At 44.2% G+C, this 24,105-nt stretch overlaps 1 protein-coding gene across 5 annotated transcripts in view; it reads left to right on the forward strand.

The window, feature by feature from the left end:
• The window catches only part of ptpn20 (protein tyrosine phosphatase non-receptor type 20), a 96,075-nt gene that overhangs the window by 57,994 nt on the left and 13,976 nt on the right, over positions 1 to 24,105 (forward strand). For all 5 annotated transcript variants that reach the window (XM_029753292.1, XM_029753287.1, XM_029753290.1 and 2 more), the window contains 17 exons: positions 8,074 to 8,175; positions 8,621 to 8,714; positions 8,812 to 8,897; positions 9,455 to 9,617; positions 10,064 to 10,278; positions 11,130 to 11,228; positions 11,378 to 11,826; positions 12,014 to 12,818; positions 13,438 to 13,608; positions 13,692 to 13,866; positions 14,419 to 14,629; positions 14,727 to 14,764; positions 15,868 to 15,932; positions 16,414 to 16,575; positions 18,726 to 19,167; positions 20,441 to 20,562; positions 20,688 to 20,773. In XM_029753292.1, coding sequence (XP_029609152.1) covers positions 8,074 to 8,175; positions 8,621 to 8,714; positions 8,812 to 8,897; positions 9,455 to 9,617; positions 10,064 to 10,278; positions 11,130 to 11,228; positions 11,378 to 11,826; positions 12,014 to 12,818; positions 13,438 to 13,608; positions 13,692 to 13,866; positions 14,419 to 14,629; positions 14,727 to 14,764; positions 15,868 to 15,932; positions 16,414 to 16,575; positions 18,726 to 19,167; positions 20,441 to 20,562; positions 20,688 to 20,773 — 3,485 coding nt within the window. The remainder of the gene's footprint in view (positions 1 to 8,073; positions 8,176 to 8,620; positions 8,715 to 8,811; positions 8,898 to 9,454; positions 9,618 to 10,063; positions 10,279 to 11,129; positions 11,229 to 11,377; positions 11,827 to 12,013; positions 12,819 to 13,437; positions 13,609 to 13,691; positions 13,867 to 14,418; positions 14,630 to 14,726; positions 14,765 to 15,867; positions 15,933 to 16,413; positions 16,576 to 18,725; positions 19,168 to 20,440; positions 20,563 to 20,687; positions 20,774 to 24,105) is intronic.

Below are 24,105 nucleotides of genomic sequence, written 5' to 3' on the forward strand. Positions count from 1 at the left end.
CTCAAGCTCTGTCAGGTTGGATGGGGTGCATTGCTACAAAGCTATTTTCAGATCTCCAGAGATGTTAGATTGGGTTCAAGTCCGGGCTATGGCTGGGCCAGTCTAGGACAATCAGAGACTTGTTCCGAAGCCACTCCTGCGTTGTCTTGGCTGTGTGCTTAGGGTCGCTGTTCTGTTGAAAAGTGAACCTTCGCCCCAGTCTGAGGTCCTAATCTGCTCCAGAGTGCTTTTCATCAAGAATCTCTCTGTACTTTTCTCTGTTCATCTTTCCCTAGATCCTGACTAATCTCCCAGTCCCTGCCACTGAAAAACATCCCCGCAGCATGATGTTGCCACCACAATGCTTCAGCGTAGGGATGGTGCCAGATGTCCTGCAGACGTAACGCTTGGCATTCAGGCCAAAGAGTTCAATCTTGGTTTCATCAGACCAGAGAATCTTGTTTCTCATGGTCTGAGTCCTTTAGGTGCCTTTTGGCAAACTCCAAGCGGGCTGTCATGTGCCTCTTTCTGAGAAGTGGCTTCCGTATGGCCACTCTACCAAGGCCATTTTCCCATGATTGTTCAGTTTGGCCGGGCTGCAAGCTCTAGGAAGAGTCTTGGTGATTCTAAACTTCTTCCATTTAAGAATGGTGGCCACTGTGTTCTTGGGGATCTTCAATGCTGCAGAAATGTTCTCATACCCTTTCCCAGATCTGTGCCTCGACACAATCCTGTCTCGGAGCTTCGACTTAGCTTTGAACTTATGTACTTATGCGTTGTTTAGAAAATGCCACCAGAGGGCGTCAGAGTTTGAGGTTAAAGAGTCTGTGCACACTTTAATGGTGTTTGACATGGTTATGATGCCAATAATTTAATTTAAATGTGATATTGTGACACAGAGTTTGGTAAATTACATAACACCTGTAATAACACCTGGTATGTAGACTATTATGTAGCATGTAATACCATATTTGTCATGCAGACTGTGTAATAGCAGTTGTTATTAGCAGGTGACATTCAAGCATATGACAACAGGATGAACAGTCATCTAGAACACCCATAATGACTAGTTTTATTTCACTTATGCTGTTACTCATAACAATTCCAAACTGCTATTGACAAATGCTATAATGTGTTATGTAGCTGTTATAAAGGCTTTATGACTGGTTCCTCTAGGTTTCTTCCTAGGTTCTGGCCTTTCTAGGGAGTTTTTCCTAGCCACCGTGCTTCTAAATCTGCATGGCTTGCTGTTTGGGGTTTTGACTGGGTTTCTGTACAGCACTTTGTGACATCACCTGATGTAAAAAGGGCTTTATAAATACATTTGATTGATATGCATTCATAAGGACACATAAAGTAAAGTGTTACAAAGTTCATCATACTGACCAGACAGTGTGCCATGGAACAGTTCTGTCGGCTGCCAAACTGCGTAGGATCTAGTTTTAGTGTGATGTCCCTCGGGATCCAGTGTGCAGCAAACTGTTCACAGTTGAGATGTTAATGAGATCGGCCTCAGTTCTTAAGTGTTTTGTGGGGTAGATTTCGGTATGGGGACAACAGTAGTCTCTTTGCATTGTCGAGGGATGATAACTTATGTGAAGGACCTGTTGATGATGTCACAGAGAGGAACGCTGATTTCACATGCAAACTCCTTCAATATTCTTGGAGGAAGGCCAGGGGATTTGTGACAGTTGATGGGGGCCAGTCTACTATACAATGAAATGGTGGGCAATGAGGGGGCTGGCAGGAAAGGAGACAGAGCTGAATGTTTGTGGAGTGGAAATGACTAGGACATCTTGACAAACTTTGTGTTGATAGCGTTTGCGATTGCCGACAAGTGCTGGCGATGGATTCCAGGAAAGTTTTTTTTTAAGTTCTTTTGGTCTTTTGGTGTTGCACATGGATTTTACTCTACAGTCGTGGCCATAAGTTTTGAGAATGACACAAATATTAATTTCCACAAAGTTTGCTGCTTCAGTGTCTTTAAATATTTGTGTCAGATGTTACTATGTAATACTGAAGTATAATTATATGCATTTCATAAGTGTCAAAGGCTTTTATTGACAATTACATGAAGTTGATGCAAAGAGTCAATATTTGCAGTGTTGACCCTTCTTATTCAAGACCTCTGCAATCCTCCCTGGCATGCTGTCAATTAACTTCTGGGCGACATCCCATTCTTGCATAATCAATGCTTGGAGTTTGTCAGAATTTGTGGCTTTTGTTAGTCCACCCGCCTCTTGAGGATTGACCACAAGTTCACAATGGGATTAAGGTCTGGGGAGTTTCCTGGCCATGGACCCAAAATATCGATGTTTTGTTCCCCGAGACACTTAGTTATTACTTTTGCCTTGTGGCAAGGTGCTCCATCATGCTGGAAAAGGCGTTGTTCATCACCAAACTGTTCCTGGATGGTTGGGAGAAGTTGCTCTCGGAGGATGTGTTGGAACCATTCTTTATTCATGGCTGTGTTCTTAGGCAAAATTGTGAGTGAGCCCACTCCCTTGGCTGAGAAGCAATCCCGCACATGAATGGTCTCAGGATGCTTTACTGTTCGCATGATACAGGACTGATGGTAGCGCTCACCTTTTCTTCTCCGGACAAGCTTTTTTACGGATGCCCCAAACAATCGGAAAGGGGATTCATCAGAGAAAATTACTTTACCCCAGTCCTCAGCAGTCCAATCCCTGTACCTTTTGCAGAATATCAGTCTGTCCCTGATGTTTTTCCTGGAGAGAAGTGGCTTCTTTGCTGCTCTTCTTGACACCTGGTCAGCCTCCAAAAGTCTTCACCTCACGGTGCATGCAGATGCACTCACACCTGCCTGCTGCCATTCCTGAGCAAGCTCTGTACTGGTGGTGCCCCGATCCCGCAGCTGAATCAACTTTAGGAGACAGTTCTGGTGCTTCTTGGACTTTCTTGGGCGCCCTGAAGCCTTCACAACAATTGAACCTCTCTCCTTGAAGTTCTTGATGATCCGATAAATGGTTGATTTAGGTGCAGTCTTACTGGCAGCAATATCCTTGCCTGTGAAGCCCTTTTTGTGCAAAGCAATGAAGATGGCATGTGTTTCCTTGCAGGTAACCATGATTGACAGAGGAAGAACAATGATTCCAAGCACCACCCTCCTTTTGAAGCTTTCAGTTTGTTATTCGAACTCAATCAGCATGACAGAGTGATCTCCAGCCTTGTCTTCGTCAACACTCACACCTGTGTTAACGAGAGAATCACTGACATGATGTCAGCTGGTCCTTTTGTGGCAGGGCTGAAATGCAGTGGAAATGTTTTTTTGGGGATTCAGTTCATTTGCCAGGCAAAGAGGGACTTTGCAATTAATTGCAATTCAGTACCCCCTCTAGCACCAGGGTCAGCGCACTCTCAATTTTTTTTTTGCCATCATTGTAAGCCTGACACGATCACACTATAAGATAGATTTATTAAACATAAGAATGAGTGTGAGTTTTTGTCACAACCCGGCTTGTGAGAGGTGACAAAGAGCTCTTATAAACTCAGCAAAAAAAGAAACATCCTCTCACTGTCAACTGTGTTTATTTTCAGCAAACTTAACGTTTAAATATTTGTATGAACATAGCAAGATTTAACAACTGAGACATAAACTGAACAAGTTCCACAGACATGTGACTAACAGCAATGGAATAATGTGTCCCTGAACAAAGGGGGGTCAAAATCAAAAGTAACAGTCAGTATCTGGTGTGGCCACCAGCTGCATTAAATACTGCAGTGCATCTCCTCCTCATGGATTGCACCAGATTTGCCAGTTCTTGTTGTGAGATGTTACCCCACTCTTCCACCAAAGCACCTGCAAGTTCCCGGACATTTATGGGGGGAATGGCCCTATCCCTCACCTTCCGATCCAACAGGTCCCAGACATGCTCAATGGGATTGAGATCCGGGCTCTTCGCTGGCCATGGCAGAACATTCATGTCTTGCAGGAAATCACGCACAGAACGAGCAGTATGGCTGGTGGCATTGTCATGCTGGAGGGTCATGTCAGGATGAGCCTGCAGGAAGGGTATCACATGAGGGAGGAGGATGTCTTCCCTGTAACGCACAGCGTTTAGATTGCCTGCAATGACAACAAGCTCAGTCCGATGATGCTGTGACACACCGCCCCAGACCATGATGGACCCTCCACCTCCAAATCGATCCCGCTCCAGAGTACAGGCCTCGGTGTAATGCTCAGTCCTTCAACGATAAACACGAATCCGACCATCACCCCTGGTGAGACAAAACCGTGACTCATCAGTGAAGAGCACTTTTTGCCAGTCCTGTCTGGTCCAGCGACGGTGGGTTTGTGCCCATAGGCGACGTTGTTGCCGGTGATCTCTGGTGAGGACCTGCCTTACAACAGGCCTACAAGCCCTCAGTCCAGCCTCTCTCAGCCTATTGCGGACAGTCTGAGCACTGATGGAGGGATTGTGCGGTCCTGGTGTAACTCGGGCAGTTGTTGTTGCCATCCTGTACCTGTCCCACAGGTGTGATGTTCGAGTGTACTGATCCTGTGCAGGTTTTGTTACACGTGGTCTGCCACTGCGAGGACGATCAGCTGTCCGTCCTGTCTCCCTTAGGTGTCTCGCAGTACAGACATTGCAATTTATTGCCCTGCAGTCCTCATGCCTCCTTGCAGCATGCCTAAGGCACGTTCGTGCAGATGAGCAGGGACTCTGGGAATCTTTCTTTTGGTGTTTTTCAGAGTCAGTAGAAAGGCCTCTTTTAGTGTCCTAAGTTTTCATAACTGTGACCTTAGTTGCCTACCATCTGTAATCTGTTAGTGTCTTAATGACCGTTCCACAGGTGCATGTTCATTAATTGTTTATGGTTCATTGAACAAGCATGGTAAACAGTGTTTAAACCCTTTACAATGAAGATCTGTGAAGTTATTTGGATTTTTACGAATTATCTTAGAAAGACAGGGTCCTGAAAAAGGGACATTTATTTTTTTGCTGAGTTTAGGACCAGGGCACAAATAATATAATAATAATCAATACATTTGCTCTTTATTTAACCACGTTACATATAAAACCTTATTTGTTCATCGAAAATGGTGACTATCTCACCACAGGTTAATGAGAACTGTGTGCTTGAAAGGTTGCACATAACTCTGCAATGTTGGGTTGTATTGGAGAGAGTCTCAGTCTTAAATCATTGTACTTAGTTGTCATGCTAGTGATGGCCGAGAATCCACTCTCACATAGGTACGTGGTTGCAAAGGGCATCAGTGTCTTAACAGCGCAATTTACCAAGGCAGGATACTCTGAGCGCAGCCCAGTCCAGAAATCTGGCGGTGGCTTCTGATTTAAATTACATTTTCACAGAACCGCTTGTTGCAATTTCGATGAGGCTCTCTTGTTCAGATATCAGTAAGTGGACTAGAGGCAGGTTATGAAAGGGATAACGAATCCAGTTGTTTGTGTCATCTGTTTCGGGACACCCGCGTAATTGTGCACCCAACTAACTCAGGTGCTTCGCTATATCACATTTGACATTTTCTGTAAGCTTGAGTTAATTTGCACACAAAAAATCATACAACAATGGAAAGACCTATGTATTGTCCTTGTAAATGCAGACAGAGAAGAGCTCCAACTTCTTAATCATAGCTTCAATTTTGTCCCGCACATTGAATATAGTTGCGGTGAGTCCCTGTAATCCTAGATTCAGATCATTCAGGTGAGAAAAAATATCACCCAGATAGCCTAGTCGTGTGAGAAACTCGTCATAATGCAAGCGGTCAGACAAGTGAAAATTATGGTCAGTAAAGAGAACTTTAAGCTCGTCTCTCCATTAAAAAACATTTGGGCAGTCTTGATACAACATTTTGAACAGAAATGCAATGGTTCGTTGGATCAGTCTAAAACTTTGCACATACACTGCTGCAATCTAGTGGCCAAAACCTAACCTGGAATAACCCATTGTGACCTTTCTCTTGCATTTCAAAGATAATTTTAAAAAATATATAAAAAACATGTTTTTTTTCTTTGTATTTATCTTTTATAAGATCTAATGTGTTATATTCTCTTACATTAATTTCACATTTCCACAAACTTCAAAGTGTTTCCTTTCAAATGGTATCAAGAATATGCATATCCTTGCTTCAGGTCCTGAGCTACAGGCAGTTAGATTTGGGTATGTCATTTTAGGCAAAAATGTTATTAAAGGGGGCTATCCCTAAGTTATAGCCAGGCTCCCTTTACAGGTCGTACAACCTGTTTAGTGCTTTGGGAAGGTCTTGGTTGTGCATTTGGGCTCCAGAGGACACAGTTGTGGTCACTTGAGCCGACGAGAGGGAGGATCTCAGGCTTCAAGTACAATGTCTTTATGTTGGTGACAATCATGTCAGGATGGCTTCACCTCTGGTGTTGTTCTAAACTACCTGACAGTTTGTTGTCCAAGGCAGATTCCATGGACACTGAGGTAGTTGAAGTCCCCAAGAGTTGTCCGATGTCTGGGTACTTAGTACGGAGCAAATCAGATGAGGATATTAGATGTTCAAAGAGTTCATCCTGATGTGGTGATTGTGGCGGTGAGTACACCACACAATGTAATAGTAGATAGGTGCCGTGCGAGTCTCAGGTGTCTCACGTTCACCCACAAGCATTTCAGATGGTCGGTAACACTAATGAAGGTTAAGGGGGTATGAATGATGGAACAGTCTCTGATTTACAGTGCAACACATCCTACCTGGTTGATCCTGCCATGTGCTTGTCTCAAAGATTAAGCCATGCAAGTCTAAGTGCACACGGACGGTACAGTGAAACTGTGAATGACTCATTAAATGTCTCAAAGATTAAGCCACGTAAGTCTTAGGGTGTTTCTCAATATGTATACTACCGTGCTCCGATCATTCAAATTTGAGCATATGCGGTCGGAACATGAGTCCAAATCAGAACACTCAAATCGGAGCAAGGAGGGCAATTCTCGGATGCGTACTCCATTTGTACACATTTTGAATAATGCATTGATGCAAGCTTCAATGGAAAGTATGCACAGGAATATGACTCAACCACTTAAAAAACAACGCAACATTTCTTGAAAACAATGGCAGACAATATTTGAGCTGGAGCGAGAGAAAATAAACTCTGACGCAGAATTAAATGTTGCCCATTCACATCTCATATGTTGCCTGAAACGTTGTATCTTGATACATTAATAAATATGAACTTTGTTAATTTTGGCATGTTTAAGTCAATAGTGTCAACTAGCTAGCTAGCCACGAAAAGTTGGTTGCTAGCTAGATTAATACGATTCACATATAGCTAGCTGGTAATTATGACGTAAAAAGTTTGCTTCATGTATATCTTGTTTCATCTCTTTTGCCATTGTCCTGACTGGAAGCAGGTTCAGGGAATGGGAATGTGCAGCGTGAGGGAATACGGTAGCAACGGAGTGCGAGTGCAATATCAAATGTAATATTTGATGCGTTCTCCACACTCTCGTCCCCACAAGAACGTACTCAATAGAACGCTCATGGAGAACGAACTCTGAGCATGAAAGTGTAGAGCACGGTTGTATGAGAAACACCCATAAGTACACACGGCCGGTACAGTGAAACTGTGAATGGCTCATTAAGTCAATGATATAGCTATAATAGCATAGCAGCTGTCGAAAGCTGTGTATGCTGGAAACCCTTGTGTGAAGAGGTCAAGTGAAGGGTTGTGTTGTTCATATGAATTTTGTGTGTTTTACGCTATTGACAACCTTAACAGAATGGTTGTGTGGTATAGGATAGGATGTGATTTAATTTTTTTGTCCCTGAAGGGAAATTCTTGGAAAATTCTACTTGTTCAAGAGACTTGGATGGCGACGTAATGGGATAATAGGTTAGCCGATCAAGGTCATGTTCGTGGCTAATGTATAAATGGATTAAGGCTGGAGTTCAGGAAATTTGGAATACGTTATTGTAAACGAGCTGTAGAATTCACGACGTGATAGCATTCTTGGCATTCGTTCATTTTCTCTCTCTTTCTCTCACACACTCCCCTACCTCTTACCACCTCCCCTATCTCGCTCTCTGTCCCTCTCACTTTCTCCCCCTCTTTCCCTCCTTTCTCCCTCTTTCTCTCCCTCCCCCTCCAGGAGGTGCGTTCCAGGTCTCCCTCTATCTGCAGTCTGAGAGCCAGGGAACAGCTTGTGGTGGAGCTGAAGAAGGCCAACGGCAGCCTGGGCATAAGTGTAGCTGTGAGTATATATATATATGTTACAGTAGTGCTTCCCAAACACACCTTGGCCATACCATAGAAACAGAATAACTAGAATGTGTACCCATGAGTGTTCCAGTCAAATTGCTTTGTCGCTTCTAGTAATTATATTCCTCATTTCCACCTATAATACTACCACTGTCTCAGTCACACCAATCTACAGTACACATTCTTCTATAGGGTGGAGGTTAGGGGTCAGGCTAGGGTTTAGGTTTAGGGGTCATGATCATAACAATCCCTAGTGACTTTGCCTAGCCCCTACTCGCAGTCTCCTATACTTATGCAGTATGTTATATGTTCTCTATAAGGGAGTCAAAACCAGTGTTAGTTTTAGAGGCAGTAGTCTGAGGCTAGGGCCAGGGGTAGAAGCTATGATATAGTATATACAGTACAGTATGGGATACAGTATGTGTTGTGCTCTACAGGGTGGCATGAACACCTGTGTTCGTTACGAGGGGATATACATCAAGAGTCTGGTGCCAGGGGCTGCTGCTGAGCAGGACGGGCGCATTCAGATAGGTAACCAAACATCACTAATCAACCAATACCTGACTAGAGTCGACATTCAGATAGGTAACCAGACATCACTAATCAATCATGTGTGTATGTATGACAGGTGACCGACTGCTGGAAGTTGATGGGTTCAACCTACGAAGTGTAACACACAAACAGGCCGTGGAGTGCCTGAAGAAGACTGGAGAGGTACGATGCAAACACACTCCATCTTTCTCTCGCTCTTTATTCTTGCCTCTTTCCTTCTCTCTCTTTCTCTCTGATAGTGGCAGGGCAAACCATATGTTTACAATTGTTGTTATTTTAGCCCTTGCTAATGAGCTTTAGCCTCAGCCTTTAGGCTTGCTGACGTTAGCATGCTCTACACTGAAACCCGGGCCACATCTCTAACATAGTGTTAACAGACAGCTTAGCTTAGCCCAGTCACCCCCTGTCCAATCACTGGGTTACGTAACTCCCAGATTCCAGGACAAAACAAATAACATAACAAATCTAGCTATATTCTCACGACTTCAGTAGCATAACGAGTCTTTAAACAGCACTGTCTTAACCCTTACTTTAGCTGTTTTGTTTTTTCTGTGTGCATGATCGTTGTGTGTGTGTGTATGAACGCTGTGTGTATGTTCACTGTGGGTCTGTGTGTGTGTCTGCCTGCCTGCCTGCCTGTGTGTGTGTGTGTGTGTGTGTGTGTGTGTGTGTGTGTGTGTGTGTGTGTGTGTGTGTGTGTGTGTGTGTGTGTGTGTTAGGTGGTGAGTCTGCTTTTAGAGAGGGAGCCCCAGGTGGTGTTGGAGGCGGGAGCGAATCGCCCCCGCTCAGCTTCACAGAGCCAATCAGGAAGTCTCAGGAGAGACAGCTCCATGGTGATGACCTTGAGTGGCAAGACCAAGGACTACAGCTTTGTCACTGATGGTGAGAGGAGAGGGCACACCACACACACACTCTCACACACACAAACACATAGGCACACAACCAGGCAGACACACACACACGCAGACTCCCCCGAGGTGGCTGTGACTTATCTGACAGCTACATTGTGTTGGCTGTCACAGCCCCGACACACCCCCAGTCCCCTGAGAGCAGACACACTGATGCCTTATAGCTCAGTGTGTCTGCGCGTGCGTGTGTGTCAGCGTGTGTGTATGCATGCGTCCGTACATACGTACAAAACTCGGTCTTGGTTTTACTGTTTACACACATTCCAGTCTGGTGGAGGGGTTCAATGAAATGAGTCATGTTTTTGTTTTTAACAACAGAAAATGCTTGTTGGTGCATGTAAATAATGATGTGAAGCTGAAGCACCCTCCCCCTCTCTCAAACACTCCTAAAATAATGATGACTCTTTGCGCTCTTCTCAGACAACACTCTGAAGGTGCTGTTGAAGAAGAGCCTGTGTGGTTTGGGCTTCAGCTTCTACATCAGTGAGTTGAACAGTGGTTGTGACCAGCGCAGCAGTGTGGTGCGGATCAAAACCCTTTTCCAGGGTCAACCAGCCCAGGAGTCAGGACAGATCAGAGAAGGAGACGTCATATTGGCTGTTAATGGACAATGGGTTAAAGGCCTCAGCTACCAGGTACACGATGTCTTTCTTGTACAAATCTCTTTATCATGGTCCTTCAAGCCAGATATGAAGAATTGTGTCCTGTTGGTGAGTGTGAATGAGGTGGTTAGAGTTAGCGTTGTATTAAGATTAGGTTGTGTATGTTAGGGTTCGGTGTTAAATATTTTCATATGTTGGCGTACCTTGCTGAATCTGAGAGGGGGGAGGGGGGTGGTCTACCGATGAGGCGCAAGAGCATCACTAATGACGTTCTTTGTCTTTTTGTATGTTCTTTTAACAAATTATGATTCACAGATCACAGATTATTTTGACGAGTGATGATTTTATGGAGGTGGTGCTTAAGAGGAGGCAAAGATTTTAACCATAAAGTTTGGGTAGCTGTTAGTGTCATCTAGCTAGTGCATGCAATATTTGGTTCTAGTTTCTGAAAAGAGGTTTAATTTAGTTTTAGAATGCAGTGCATCTCTCTGTATGTTAGCTCTGTGCTTTATTAAGCACTCTCTCTCTACCTCCTTTGCTCTCTGTGCCACATCACAGTTAATCCCCTAATCTGATCTAACAGAAATTAACTCTGTATGTCTCACCTATGGCTCTGAACTATGGATTACACAGCGGTCGGACTGAGACGGCAGTGTAGTTAACATGCAAATTAGTTGTTGTCATGGAATGCTTGGTGGCAAAGGGGTACTGTATGTATCTGTGGCCCACCAAAATAACCATACATTAGTGCACAAAGTACAGTGACAAATAAATGCAGCAGATACAGAGAACCCCTGACCAATATGCCCCTGCCCTCCCCAGCAGACTGACCCACACACATATCAAAAAATTCCTTGTACTGACCCTTGACCTCTCATCCACAGAGGGTGTTGTTCCTGCTCCGTGGGCCTCCGTCTGAGGTCCACCTGACTCTCTGCAGACCTGCTCTTGGAGTACTGTCTCAACTGGATGCTGACACACTGGTGAGTACACACACACACACACACACACACACACAAACACTGACACACACAGAGAAAAACAGGCACACAGATAAATAGACACACACACACACACCTACACACACTGAGCACTGAGAATTGAGCACTGAGTTGTATCTCTCTTTAAATAGGTTCCTTTCTTGTCTCCAACCCGTGGGGTGAGGTCCAAGTCTCTAGACATCAGGCTAGAGGAAGATTATAGCCAGCTGCTCAAGCTACAGGCATACCAGAACCATCAGTACAACCAGGATAACCAGGCCCAGAAGAAGCCAATGCAGACATCACAAGCCCAGGACCAAGCCTCCAGGCAGGCCAGCCAAACAGACAAATCCCCTGAGCCCTCTGGAGGTCCGAAGACTCAACAGAGTCAGGATAGTCAAGTCAGTGAGATGGATGCAGCCGAGAACCAGCCCTCCTCACCATCTCCCACTCCTTCCTCACCCCCTTCCCCCATCTCCCTCGCCAGCAGAAGTGATGCAGGAGACAGTGAAGAGTTGTCGGTTGTGGACGAGGAAGTTTCCGAAGAAATGAGCTCGGCATCTGTCGGGGCCAAGACTAGTACTAGTCCCGTGTACACCAGGTAACGTTGATGTAACATTTTAAGTACAGAACAAATAATTGATTGCTGCCTTCTAGAAACAGGTTGCTCTTATAAAATAAATGTTTATTTTCAATGGGATTTACCTGTGTAATTAAAGGATAAACCAAATGAAAATAAATACACAGACAAACACACAACTGTGAATGAACCCTGTATGTACTTCCAGTGGCATCAGAGAAGAGGCGGACGGCAGTTTAACATACTGCCTTATGGGTGATGGAATAACCATTCTGGCTGATAAAGAGTACTTGACCATCAGTTCGACTTCGGAGAGTCCCTCTAGCCTCACCTCAAACACCTCATGTACCCCCAGTGTGGCTCCACACACTACCTCTCATACCCCCAGGAACAGATCCACCCCCCCCACTAGGGTCCGATCCACCACCCCCAAAAGTACTTCCATCCCCCACAGCTTGTCCTCGCAAACCACAAGCTCAATAAATCCCAATTTGTCATCGCAAACCACCTCTGTCCAGCAGACACCATCTCAGCCCTCCTCTAAGCCTACATCCAGCCTTTCCTCTAGGATGTCTGACCTCAACATCAGCCACTCGGTGCATCCTCTCCAGCCCCAGCATGCTACACCTCCTCTTCTCAGCCTCTCCTCCCATACCTCCAACCCCAACTCCAGGACCTCCGATCGCAAACACAGCATCACCTCCGATCGCAAACACAGCATCACCTCCGATCGTAAACACAGCATCACCTCCGATCGTAAACACAGCATCACATTCAAGACTACCAATGCCTCCAACATCACTCGTTCAGTCATCCAATACAATCCCCAACCCCCTGACACATTGCCCCCCTCGCAACCCCCCGCACTCCACCCCTCTCCCCAGCCTCCCTTGTCCTCACTCTCTCCCCCAATTCGGGCTGCACCTCTCCCACACACACACCCTACCTGGAGACAGGAGACAGAAGGGGAGGAGGACGAAGATGAGGATGAGAATGAGGAGGATCCCAGAAAAGTGAGACTTAATGTCATTGACATTACTTTAAAAAAAAAAAATTATATTACATCCATAAAATCACTTTCCTAGGTGCTGGATTAAAGAGGATAATGTAGAACAAAAAATACATCTGTCAGTATTATTTTCCTGACGCAGCCATAGTTTGGGGTTGAAATGTTGTCCGATTAAACAACACTTTGGGAGGATATACCAGTGTGCAGATACATTTTTTGTTCTAATGACATTTGATTGAACTTTATTCATAGGGATCCCGAGTGGCGCAGCGGTCTAAGGCACTGAATCTTGAACCAGGGACTGTAGAGACGTCACTACAGCCCCTGGTTCTAATCCAGGTTGTATCACATCGTTGTGATTGGGAGTCCCATAGGGAATCACAATTGGCCCAGTGTCGCCGGTGTAGGCCGTCATTGTAAATAATATATTTTTTCTTAGCTCACTTGCCTGGTTAAATAAAGTTTAATTTTAATTAAAAAAATTATAAAAACAATTACACATTTTTTTTATAGCACTTTTCACAACTTAGTTCACAAAAACCCAAGCCTAAACCCTAAAGAAAACAGCAGAGATAGTGTCCAGGCCTTTGTTCTATTTATCTGTCTTTGTGTTTTCCATCCAGGGCATGATGAAGGAATTTGAGATGTGTGTGGTTCTGACCAAGTCGTGGAGCGGTAGTTTTGGGTTCACCATCACACGCAGCAAACTGGATGCCTGCTACTACATTCAGGACATACTGGACAACCCTGCTAAGACTGACGGACGGCTCAGACCAGGGGACAGACTAGTCACGGTATGCACACACACACGGGAACGCACACATACACATAGGCACACATTGTCTTTACCTGTCTCTCCCATATTCCCCACTCCCAGGTCAACGGCCAGGATATGACAAATGTGACAGATGAGGTTGCCATGTCGATCCTGAGGTCGTCTCCTAGGAGACTGAGTTTGATCCTGGGGAGGGCGGTGACCAACCTGATAGCTCCACCTTTTCCAGACAGCCTGCAAGACATCATACTGTACAAGACACCGACTGGACAGCTTGGTAAAACACTGAATGGCAGCATGACTATTAGTATTTATCAGATAGGGGAACTATATTATAGAAAGCCAGTGTGAGGGTCTGCGCTCAGGCTGCAATGTATGGTGGCTGGTGCGTGGGAGAAAAAATATTTGTAGAACTACGTAGGTACTCAAACCATGAAAAGGAAAAACCAAGGAGGTTGAGATGCAAAAATATACTTAATTTAATCCATGCTCAAAAGGATATTAAAAGGTCCTCGTGCAGAGTGCTAAAAAGTGCTAAACAAAAAAAGGAGCATACGTTTCGGCTTCTATGCCTTCGTCAGTGCTGTACAATCTCATTAAGGAGGCACGTACTTAAGAAGACACCGGCTGTGCGTAACAGATGCAGGAAAAACGTGCTCTGTTACAATTTCAACCTTTCTGTCTCTATATATTTCTAATATCTGGATGGTGTTCATTAGGGCACACCATAGCAAAAACTTTGCAATAGAAAACATTCAATTGTTTAGATCGTATATCCTCGTGTCACTCTTTTTTCTTCTGTTTTGTTCCTAATGAACACATCTCTCAGGTATAAAGCTGACGGGTGGTATAGGCAGCAAATGGCAGGGGATCTACTGTCTGGAGGTGGTTCCTGGTTCACCTGCCTGTGAGGAAGGCAGCGTCCAACCAAACGACAGGATCCTGTACATCTGTGGCCGATGCACCATGGGAATGACTCTGGAGGACGCTGTCAAGGCCTGCGAGAACGCTCCACGCAAAGTGAAACTCAAGGCCACCAGGTGTGTGGGGTTGCCTGAGTGTGTGTGTGTGTTTTGTAGGCATGCATGCGTTTCTTTTGTTAAATGATCCGTCTGTTTCCTTTCTTTCTTGTTGTAGAGATGACCAGCCTGTGACTCCCAAAGCCAAGAGTAATGGTGCGTATAAGATCATGTAGGGAGATGCTTTAACCTCCCGGTGACCACCATGTTCAGTTCAGGACTCATCTCGGTGTATATGACCGCTGGTTCACATAGAAACAGACACGAACTGAAACACTGGAATGTTGGCTAAGTGTTGCAATGGGTTAAGTTGATGTAACGAGAAGTTTGTAACCAGGCAGGTTGATGCCTCATTGACAAAGTAGATGCTATTCTCAGATCAATCATTACCAGGGTAGATAACCATATTACCTGAGACAGAAGCTTCATGGTTTGGTCTTTCAACATTGCGGTGTGTGATTCTGTGTCCTGTCTGTCTGTGTCCAGGTCTCATTGACCTGAGAGAGTGGAAGATGGAGAAGCAAAGGGAGTATTTCAGTGGGACCCCCTCTCTCGCTACATTTTTTTTATTGGTCTCTCTCCTCTCATCTCTTTGTCTGTGTTTGTAGCCGTAGCCCGGTGCTGACAGACAGTGTGTGTGTGTTTGTTGACAGACAGGGCCTGTGCTGCCACTGCAGGATTAATTATTACAGAGCATCTATACCTCCACTGGGGTATTAGACCACACACACACACACTAGTTGTTTGTTGAGGGACAAGAGAGGGGCAGTCTGAAAGGCCAGTGTTGTCTACTTGGTTGAGAGGACACCTATGCACCAAAATGGCCACAGAGGAGGGAGGTCAACGTGAGTTTCTGTCCTGTTCTGAATATATCATCACCAGGGGAATGTTTTACTTTTGTTTGACGTGGACAGCTTTTGCAGAGGCTTTGTTTTGTGACTGGAGGGATAGAACATTATCCAAGGTCAAACAGGAATTAATGTGTTAGATTGATCTTGTTTGATCATACGTCTGTATTGGTTGTAGTACCTTTGCTTATGAATTATTGATGATGTATGTTTCTAATACTTGCAAGTTGTTTTTATCTCTCAGTAGATTAAGTTACATTGAGCAGGATTCAGGAACATTGAGCAGGAGCTATCATTTACCTTACCTGCCACACTGGCCTTTGGGTTGACCATAGGACTTACATAATATAGCAAACTTTTTTGGTCCATTGAAATGAAATATTTTGTTCTGTCTCTCTGTTTGTTCTGTAGCTAAAGCCGTGCCCGAGACCACTGGGAAATTCAGACCACTTCTCTCTGTCACCTCCGATCAAGACGTAAGTGTTAGCTCTCACTCTCTTCGTCTCTTTATCTACCTATCACTCTCTTTCTCTATCTTTCCTCTCTGTCTCTTTCTCCAACTTTTCTTTCTCCATCTCTCATCTTTCTCCAACTTTTCTTTCTCTGTCTCTTTCTCCAACTTTTCTTTCTCTATCTATTTCTCTCTCTCTCTCTGATGACACAGGTTGAAACTAGAGTCATCTGTTCTCTCGGCTTGGGGCCTGTGTGGGCATTCTCACCTGATTCATGCATTAATATTTTACTGCTCAAACACTGCTTACCTCAGCCTGTGGCAGAGAATTGGGAATGCTCTTATAGCAGTCTGGATAAAAGTGTCCACTTAATAGATAAATTGTAATTGCAAGTATCGCGGGATAAAGGCTTCCTAACTAGAATTTTCACAGTAATTTGACTTAAGTGGAAGTTAGCATTCACCCCTATGACTGGATTTGTAACTTCTACCTCTCCCTCTCTCAGAGCTGTATCTTGCAAATATATGTGTGTAAGCCAGAGAGAGGGGGTCTGGGCTTTGCTCTGATTGGAGGATGCAACGGAAGCGCGCTCAGAGTGAAGGAGATCTGCGCTGGAGGCGTGGCGCAGCAGGATGGACTGCTCAGAGTGGGAGACATACTGCTTGAGGTACGCACACTCTAAAGCCCTGCACAGGCATGCATTTTAAGCACAAGGCCTACCCATGCCTGCGACATTCAGAAACTCGGAATCAGAAATAACTTCCTCCGTTAGTACAGTAAATCCATTAGTTGCTCCTCTCTGTCTGTCACTCGCTCCCTGCGCACAGCTCGCTCTGCATGCGCTCTACTCATGGCTGCTTTGAGTCTGTGTATCCATAGCAACAGCTCCACCTGGGCTGCTCTGCTCAATGAACAGATATAAGAGAGCATTTAGCTGTTAGCTATTTTTTGTCACTCTAAACATTTTCTGTGAAATAATCTCTCCTGTCTTATATTTGACGAGGTTGAAGTACTTTGTTATGATCTTAGTCAGATATGACTGTGTAGCAGAGCACAAACAAAAGGTTCAGCTTCAAAATATTAGTGATACACGAGCCCTGCCTGTACCCTAGTTATTCATGGGAAAACAGGCCCTACCTGACCCTATCCTGATGTATAATGTTGGGGCCCGTCGGGCTCGGGTCAGGTAGCAGAGCTCTAACGCACACATGTGACTTATCAAGGACTGATCCATCCATGACTGATGATGCGTCCAAACATAACTTTTAATACAGTTGAAGTCGAAAGTTTTACATACACCTTAGCCAAATACATTTAAATTCAGTTTTTCACAATTCCTGACATTTAATCCTAGTACAAGTCCCTGTTTTAGGTCAGTTAGGATCACCACTTAATTTTAAGAATGTGAAATGTCAGAATAATAGTAGAGAGAATGATTTATTTCAGCTTTTATTTCTTTCATCACACTCCCAGTGGGTCAGACGTTTACATACACTCAATTAGTATTTGGTAGCATTGCCTTTAAATTGTTTAACTTGGGTCAAATGTTCCGGGTAGTTTTCCACAAGCTTCCCACAATAAGTTGGGTGAATTTTGGCCCATTCCTCCTGACAGACCTGGTGTAACTGAGTCAGGTTTGTAGGCTGCCTTGCTCGCACACGCTTTTTCAGTTCTGCCCACAAATTTTCTAAAGGATTGAGGTCAGGGCTTTGTGATGTCCACTCCAATACCTTGACTTTGTTGTCCTTAAGCCATTTTGCCACAATTTTGGAAGTATGCTTGGGGTCGTTGTCCACCCCCACAACATGATGCTACCACCCCCGTGCTTCACAGTTGGGATGGTGTTCTTCGGCTTGCAAACCTCCCCCGTTTTCCTCCAAACATAACGATGGTCATTATGGCCAATCAGTTCTATTTTTGTTCATCAGACCAGAGAATATCTCTCCAAAAAGTACGAAGTTTGTCCCCATGTGCAGTTGCAAACCATAGTCTGGCTTTTTTATGGCAGTTTTGGAGCAGTGGCTTCTTCCTTGCTGAGCGGCCTTTCAGGTTATGTCGATATAGGACTTGTTTTACTGTGGATATAGATACTTTTGTACCCGTTTCCTCCAGCATCTTCACAAGGTCCTTTACTGTTGTTCTGGGAATGATTTGCACTTTTCGCACCAAAGTACGTTCATCTCTAGGAGACAGAACACGTCTCCTTCCTGAGCGGTATGACGGCTGCGTAGTCCCATGGTGTTTATACATGCGTGCTATTGTTTGTACAGATGAACATGGTACCTTCAGGCGTTTGGAAATTGTTCCCAAGGATGAACCAGACTTGTGGAGGTCTACAATTTTTTCTGAGGTCTTGGCTGATATCTTTTGTTTTCCCATGATGTTAAGCAAAGAGGCACTGAGTTTGAAGGTAGGCCTTGAAATACATCCACAGGTACACCTCCAATTGACTCAAATGATGTCAATTAGCCTATCAGAGGCTTCTAAAGCCATGACATCATTTTCTGGAATTTTCCAAGCTGTTTAAAGGCACAGTCAACTTAGTGTATGCAAGATTCTGACCCACTGGAATTGTGATACAGTGAATTATAAGTGAAATAATCTCTCTGTAAACAATTCTTGGAAAAATGACTTGTGTCATGCACAAAGTAGATGTCATAACCGACTTGCCAAAACTATAGTTTGTTTTAACAAGACATTTTTGGAGTGGTTGAAAAACAAGTTTTAATGACTCCAAACTAAGTGTATGTAAACTTCCGACTTCAACTGTATATTTGTACTAAATATGTGTCATTGTTGTATTCAAATGTGTTCTAGGTGAATGGTATAATAGTATCAGGTCTGAGCCACTGTAAGGTGGTGGATATCCTGCGTCAGGCTGAGGGAAACATCCAACTCACAATCTGTAGAGACATACCACGGGCTAACACAGCACCCTGCACTGATGCATTCTTCTCTATGGGCTTCCCTGGAGACAACATGGCCGTCTGTCCTGGATCCAATATGGCCTCCTGTCCTGGATCAGCATCCAATATGGCTTCCTGTCCTGGGTCAAATATGGCCTCTTATCCTGGATCAAATATGGCATCTTGTCCTGGATCAAATATGGCCTCCTGCCCTGAAGTCAACATGGCTACCAGCAATGGATCCAACATGGCATCCTGCACTGGATCAAATGTGTCAGTCTTCATCGAAGCCGAACCATACTCCAACCCTTCTGCATGCTCCTCACCTGATGTCCAGCAGGACCTTGCCCCTGGTGAGATCTAAGGGATAGTTAATCCAAAAGTAATATTTGTTGTGGGGTTTCATACTTAAAAAGTGTTACTTTTAGCTATTTTTAGAGGAGTAAATATTTCAATCTGCAGGCCTAAATCCTAAACAAAATGTACTTAAAGGCCCAATGCAGCCATTTTTGTCTCAATATCAAATCATTTCTGGGTAACAATTAAGTACCTTACTATGATTCTTTTTGACCATTTTAATTGAAAACAAACAAAAATAGCTTCTTAACGAGCAATTTCTCAAGCTAAAATTTCTCGGACTTTCAGGGAGTGGTCTGAGTGGGGAGGGGAAAACTGGAAACTAGTTGTTATTGGCAGATAGGTTTGTAACTCTTTCTTATCAAATTGTATTGGTCACATGTTTAGCAGATATTATTGCAAGTGTAGCGAAATGCTTGTGTTTCTAGCTCCAACAGTGCAGTAATATCTAACAAGTAATATCTAACGATTTCATAACAATACACAAACATGTAAAGTAAAGGAATGGAATTAAGAAAATACAAATATTTGGTCGAGCAATGTCGGAGCAGCATAGACTAAAATACAGTATGAGTAGTGCAAAATATGTAAACATTATTAAAGTGACTAGTGTTACAAATGATTAAAGTGGCCAGTGATTTCAAGTCTATGTATATAGGGCAGCAGCCTCTAATATATTAACAAATTTACCATCTGCTGATGTCACCAGGCAGGCCAAAACTCTATCCCACCAAAACAGGCTTAAATTTCAGGCGGTCTTTTCAAACGGCTCTTACACTAAAAGGGCATTAAAAAACTAAAAATATATGTGTCCTCCGAAGAGGGGTGGGTGGTGGTGGGTGGGTTAATAACATTTTTAGAAATAAATAAAGAATAGGAGCAGGATACATTTTATTCCGATGGCCATCAGGCTGCTGAACAGTGGAACATAGGACAGATGTAGGATGCTGAACAGTGGGACATAGGACAAATGTAGGCCCAATACATGGTCGGGCAGTAGACTGCAGAGACGGAATAATTATCTTTCCAGTGTTTTCCATATTGAATGTATTATATTTTGTATTTGTATGCTGGCTTCACAAAATGAATTTTCATGTAAAAAAAAAAGAAGGAATGGCATTACATTTGCACAATTTCACAGTATTATTCCAACCTCATACTGTGGAAATATATGTATAAAACCCAGGAAAATAACATTTTTGACTGCACTGGGCCTTTTAAATAATTGAGTCATACTGTATGTAATTTTGCCTGTGTATTTGATTACAGAGGGGACTTCTGATCCAGTACCTGATGTAGAGGAGGACATTACCCCCCGTTTACCCCCCGACCCCTCCTATCACCCCTCACTTCGCCTGCGGGCCCTCACAGAAGAGGACATGGCTGGACAGGTAACAAACATACACACAACACTGTAGCATTGCAGTCTATCATGAAAATAGGAGAAACCACACTCACCTGTCACCTCTCTCTCTCTTTCTCTCCCATTCTCTCTCTGGTTTGTGTGCGTGTGTAGGAGAGCTGTAACAGTAAACCCTCTCATCCGGCTTGCTGCCTGTCCAGCAAGAGTATGACTAACTTGCTCCATGAAGCCTCGGACAGGTAAGACTGATCTTATCCTTCTCTCCTCTTTTCCTCCTCTCCAGTTGTCTCTCAATAACAATCACACATTGTTGCCAGTAGGGGAGAGTGGGGTAAGTGGAGGTGAAATAAAAAAATATATACAGTGCCTTCGGAAAGTATTCAGAACCCTTGACTTTTTCCACATTTTGTTACGTTACAGCCTTATTCTTAAACAGATTAAATAATTTTTTCCCATCATCAATCCACACTCAATACCCCGTAATGACAAAACAAAAATAGGTTTGCGAATGGAGGATGCTTTTCCTGTGGTTCATATTCATGCCAGCCAGGTAGACTATACTCCTGTTGTAAAGAGAAGCAAGGTGCTTAATATTAGGAAAGTGAAGTTAAGAAATAAATATAGTAAGCCTAAAGAAAGCTTATGGGATTGTCCTATTTTTATTAGAGGCCATCACTCTGTTTTCTCACGCAATTGCATAGCCTATAGAAATGTTGCACAACATGAGCTCATGGTCTCTCATGGAGTGTTTGATAAAATGTTTCATTACATTTGCATTGATGTCCGAGTGATTAGAAGGACAATAGAGTGCTGAGTACCAGGCAATTAGCAAGTTTGGTCGGCTACTACCAAACTAAATTACTTCTATGCTCTCTTCGAGGAAATAACACTGAAACATGCATAAGAGCACCAGCTGTTCCAGACGACTGTGTAATCACAGTCTACGTAGCCGATGTGAGTAAGACTTTTAATAAGGTCAACATTCACAAGGCCGCAGGGCCAGACGGATTACCAAGACGTGTACTCCGAGCATGCGCTGATCAACAGGCAAGTGTCTTCACTGACATTTTCAACCTATCCCTGACTGAGTCTATAATACCAACATGTTTCAAGCAGACCACCATAGTCCCTGTGCCCAATAACACTAAGGTAACCTGCCTAAAGGTCTCATCAACGGGGCTACAGTGGAGCAGGTTTAGAGCTTAAAATTCCTTGGTGTCTACATCACCAACAAACTATCACGGTCCAAACGTCTATAGCCATGAAGTGCTTTGAAAGGCTGGTCATGGCTCACATCAACACCATTATCCCAGAAACCCTAGACCCACTCCAATTTGCATACCGCCCCAACAGATCCACAGATGATGCAATCTCTATTGCACTCAACACTGCCCTTTCTCACTTGGACAAAAGGAACACCTATGTGAGAATGCTATTCATTGACTACAGCTCAGCGTTTAACACCAAAGTGCCCTCAAAGCTCATCACTAAGCTAAGGACCCTGGGACTAAACACCTCCCTCTGCAACTGGATCCTGGACTTCCTGATGGGCCGCTCCCAGGTGGTAAGGGTTGGGAACAATACATCTGCCACGCTGATCCTCAAAACAGGGGCCCCTCGGGTGCGTTCTCAGTCCTCTCCTGTACTCCCTGTTCACTCAAGAGTGCACGGCCAGGCACGACTCCAACACCATCATGAAGTTTGCCGATGACACAATAGTGGTAGGCCTGATCACCGGCAATGATGAGACAACCTATAGGTAGGAGGTCAGAGATATGGTTGTTTGGTGCCAGGACAACAACCTCTCTCTCAACATGATTAATAAGACAAAGTAGATGATATGGACTACAGGAAAAGGAGGACCGAGCACGCCCCCATTCTCATCGACGGGGCTACAGTGGAGCAGGTTTAGAGCTTCAAATTCCGTGGTGTCTACATCACCAACAAACTATCACGGTCCAAACACTCTAAGACAGTCGTGAAAAGGGCACAACAAAACCTATTCCCCCTCAGGAGACTGAAAAGATTTGGCATGGGTACTCAGTCCTCAAAAGGTTTCAGCCACACCCGTTGCTGACAGGTGTATAAAATCGAGTGCACTCTCATAGGATGACACCTTTCCAAATAGTCAGTTCATCAAATTGCTGTCCTGCTATAGCTGCCCCGGTCCACTGTAAGTTCTGTTATTGTGAAGTGGAAACAACAGCTCAGCCGCGAAGAGGTAGGCCACACAAGCTCACAGAATGGGACCGCTAACTGCTGAAGCACGTAGCGTTTATAAATCATATGTTCTCGGTTGCAACACTCACTATCGAGTTCAAACTGCATCTGGAAGCAGCGTCAGCATAAAAACTGTTCGTCGGGAGCTTCATGAAATGGGTTTCCATGGCCGAGCAGCCGCACACAAGCCTAAGATCACCAAGCGCAATGCCAAGCATCAGCTGGAGTGGTGTAAAGCTCGCCGCCTTTGGACTCTGGAGCAGTTGAAACAAGTCCTCTGGAGTGATGAATCACACTTTACCATCTGGCAGTCCGACGAACGAAACTGGGTTTGGCGGATGCCAGGAGAACGCTACCTGCCCAAATGCATCGTGACAATTGTAAAGTTTGGTGGAGGAGGAATAATTGTCTGGGGCTGCTTTTCATGGTTTAGGCTCCCTAGTGAAGGGAAATCTTAACACAGAATGTCATTGTACAGCATACAATGACATTCTAGACGATTTTGTGCTTCCAACTTTGTGGCAACATTTTGGGGAAGGCCCTTTCCTGTTTCAGCATGACAATGCCCCCCTCCACAAAGCGAGGTCCATACAGAAATGGTTTGTTGAGATCGGTGTGGAAGAAATTGACTGGCCTGCACAGAGCCCTGACCTCAAACCCATCGAACACTTTTGGGATGAATTGGAACGCCGACTGCGAGCCAGGCCTAATCACCCAATATCAGTGCCCAACCTAACTAATGCTCTTGTGGCTGAATGGAAGCAAGTCCCCGCAGCCATGTTCCTACATCTACTGGAAAAATGTACCTGAGGAGTGGAGGCTGTTATAGTAGCAAAGAGAGGACCAACTCCATGTTGATGCCCATGATTTTAACCAATAGCTACACAGACTAACTATATTGATAAAATACTGTATATAAATGCAACATGTGAAGTGTTGTCCCATGTTTCATGAGCTGAAATAAAAGATCACAGAAATGTTCCATGCTCACAAAACTTATTTCTCACACATTTTGTGCACAAATGTGTTTACATCCCTGTTAGTGAGCATTTCTCCTTTGCCAAGTTAATCTATCCATCTGACAGGTGTGGCATATCAAGAAGCTGATTAAATAGCATGGCCATTACACAGGTGCAACTTGTGCCGGGGACAATAAAAGGCCACTCTTAAAATCAGCAGTTTTGTCACACAGCACAATGCCACAGATGTCTCAAGTTTTGAGGGAGTGTGGAATTGGCATGCTGTTTACAGGAATGCCCACCTCAGCTGTCGCAAGTTTTGAGGGAGTGTGGAATTGGCATGCTGTTTACAGGAATGCCCACCTCAGCTGTCGCCAGGGAATTGTATGTTA

This window comes from Salmo trutta, chromosome 5 (assembly GCF_901001165.1).
Source record: "Salmo trutta chromosome 5, fSalTru1.1, whole genome shotgun sequence".
Lineage (NCBI taxonomy): Eukaryota > Metazoa > Chordata > Actinopteri > Salmoniformes > Salmonidae > Salmo > Salmo trutta.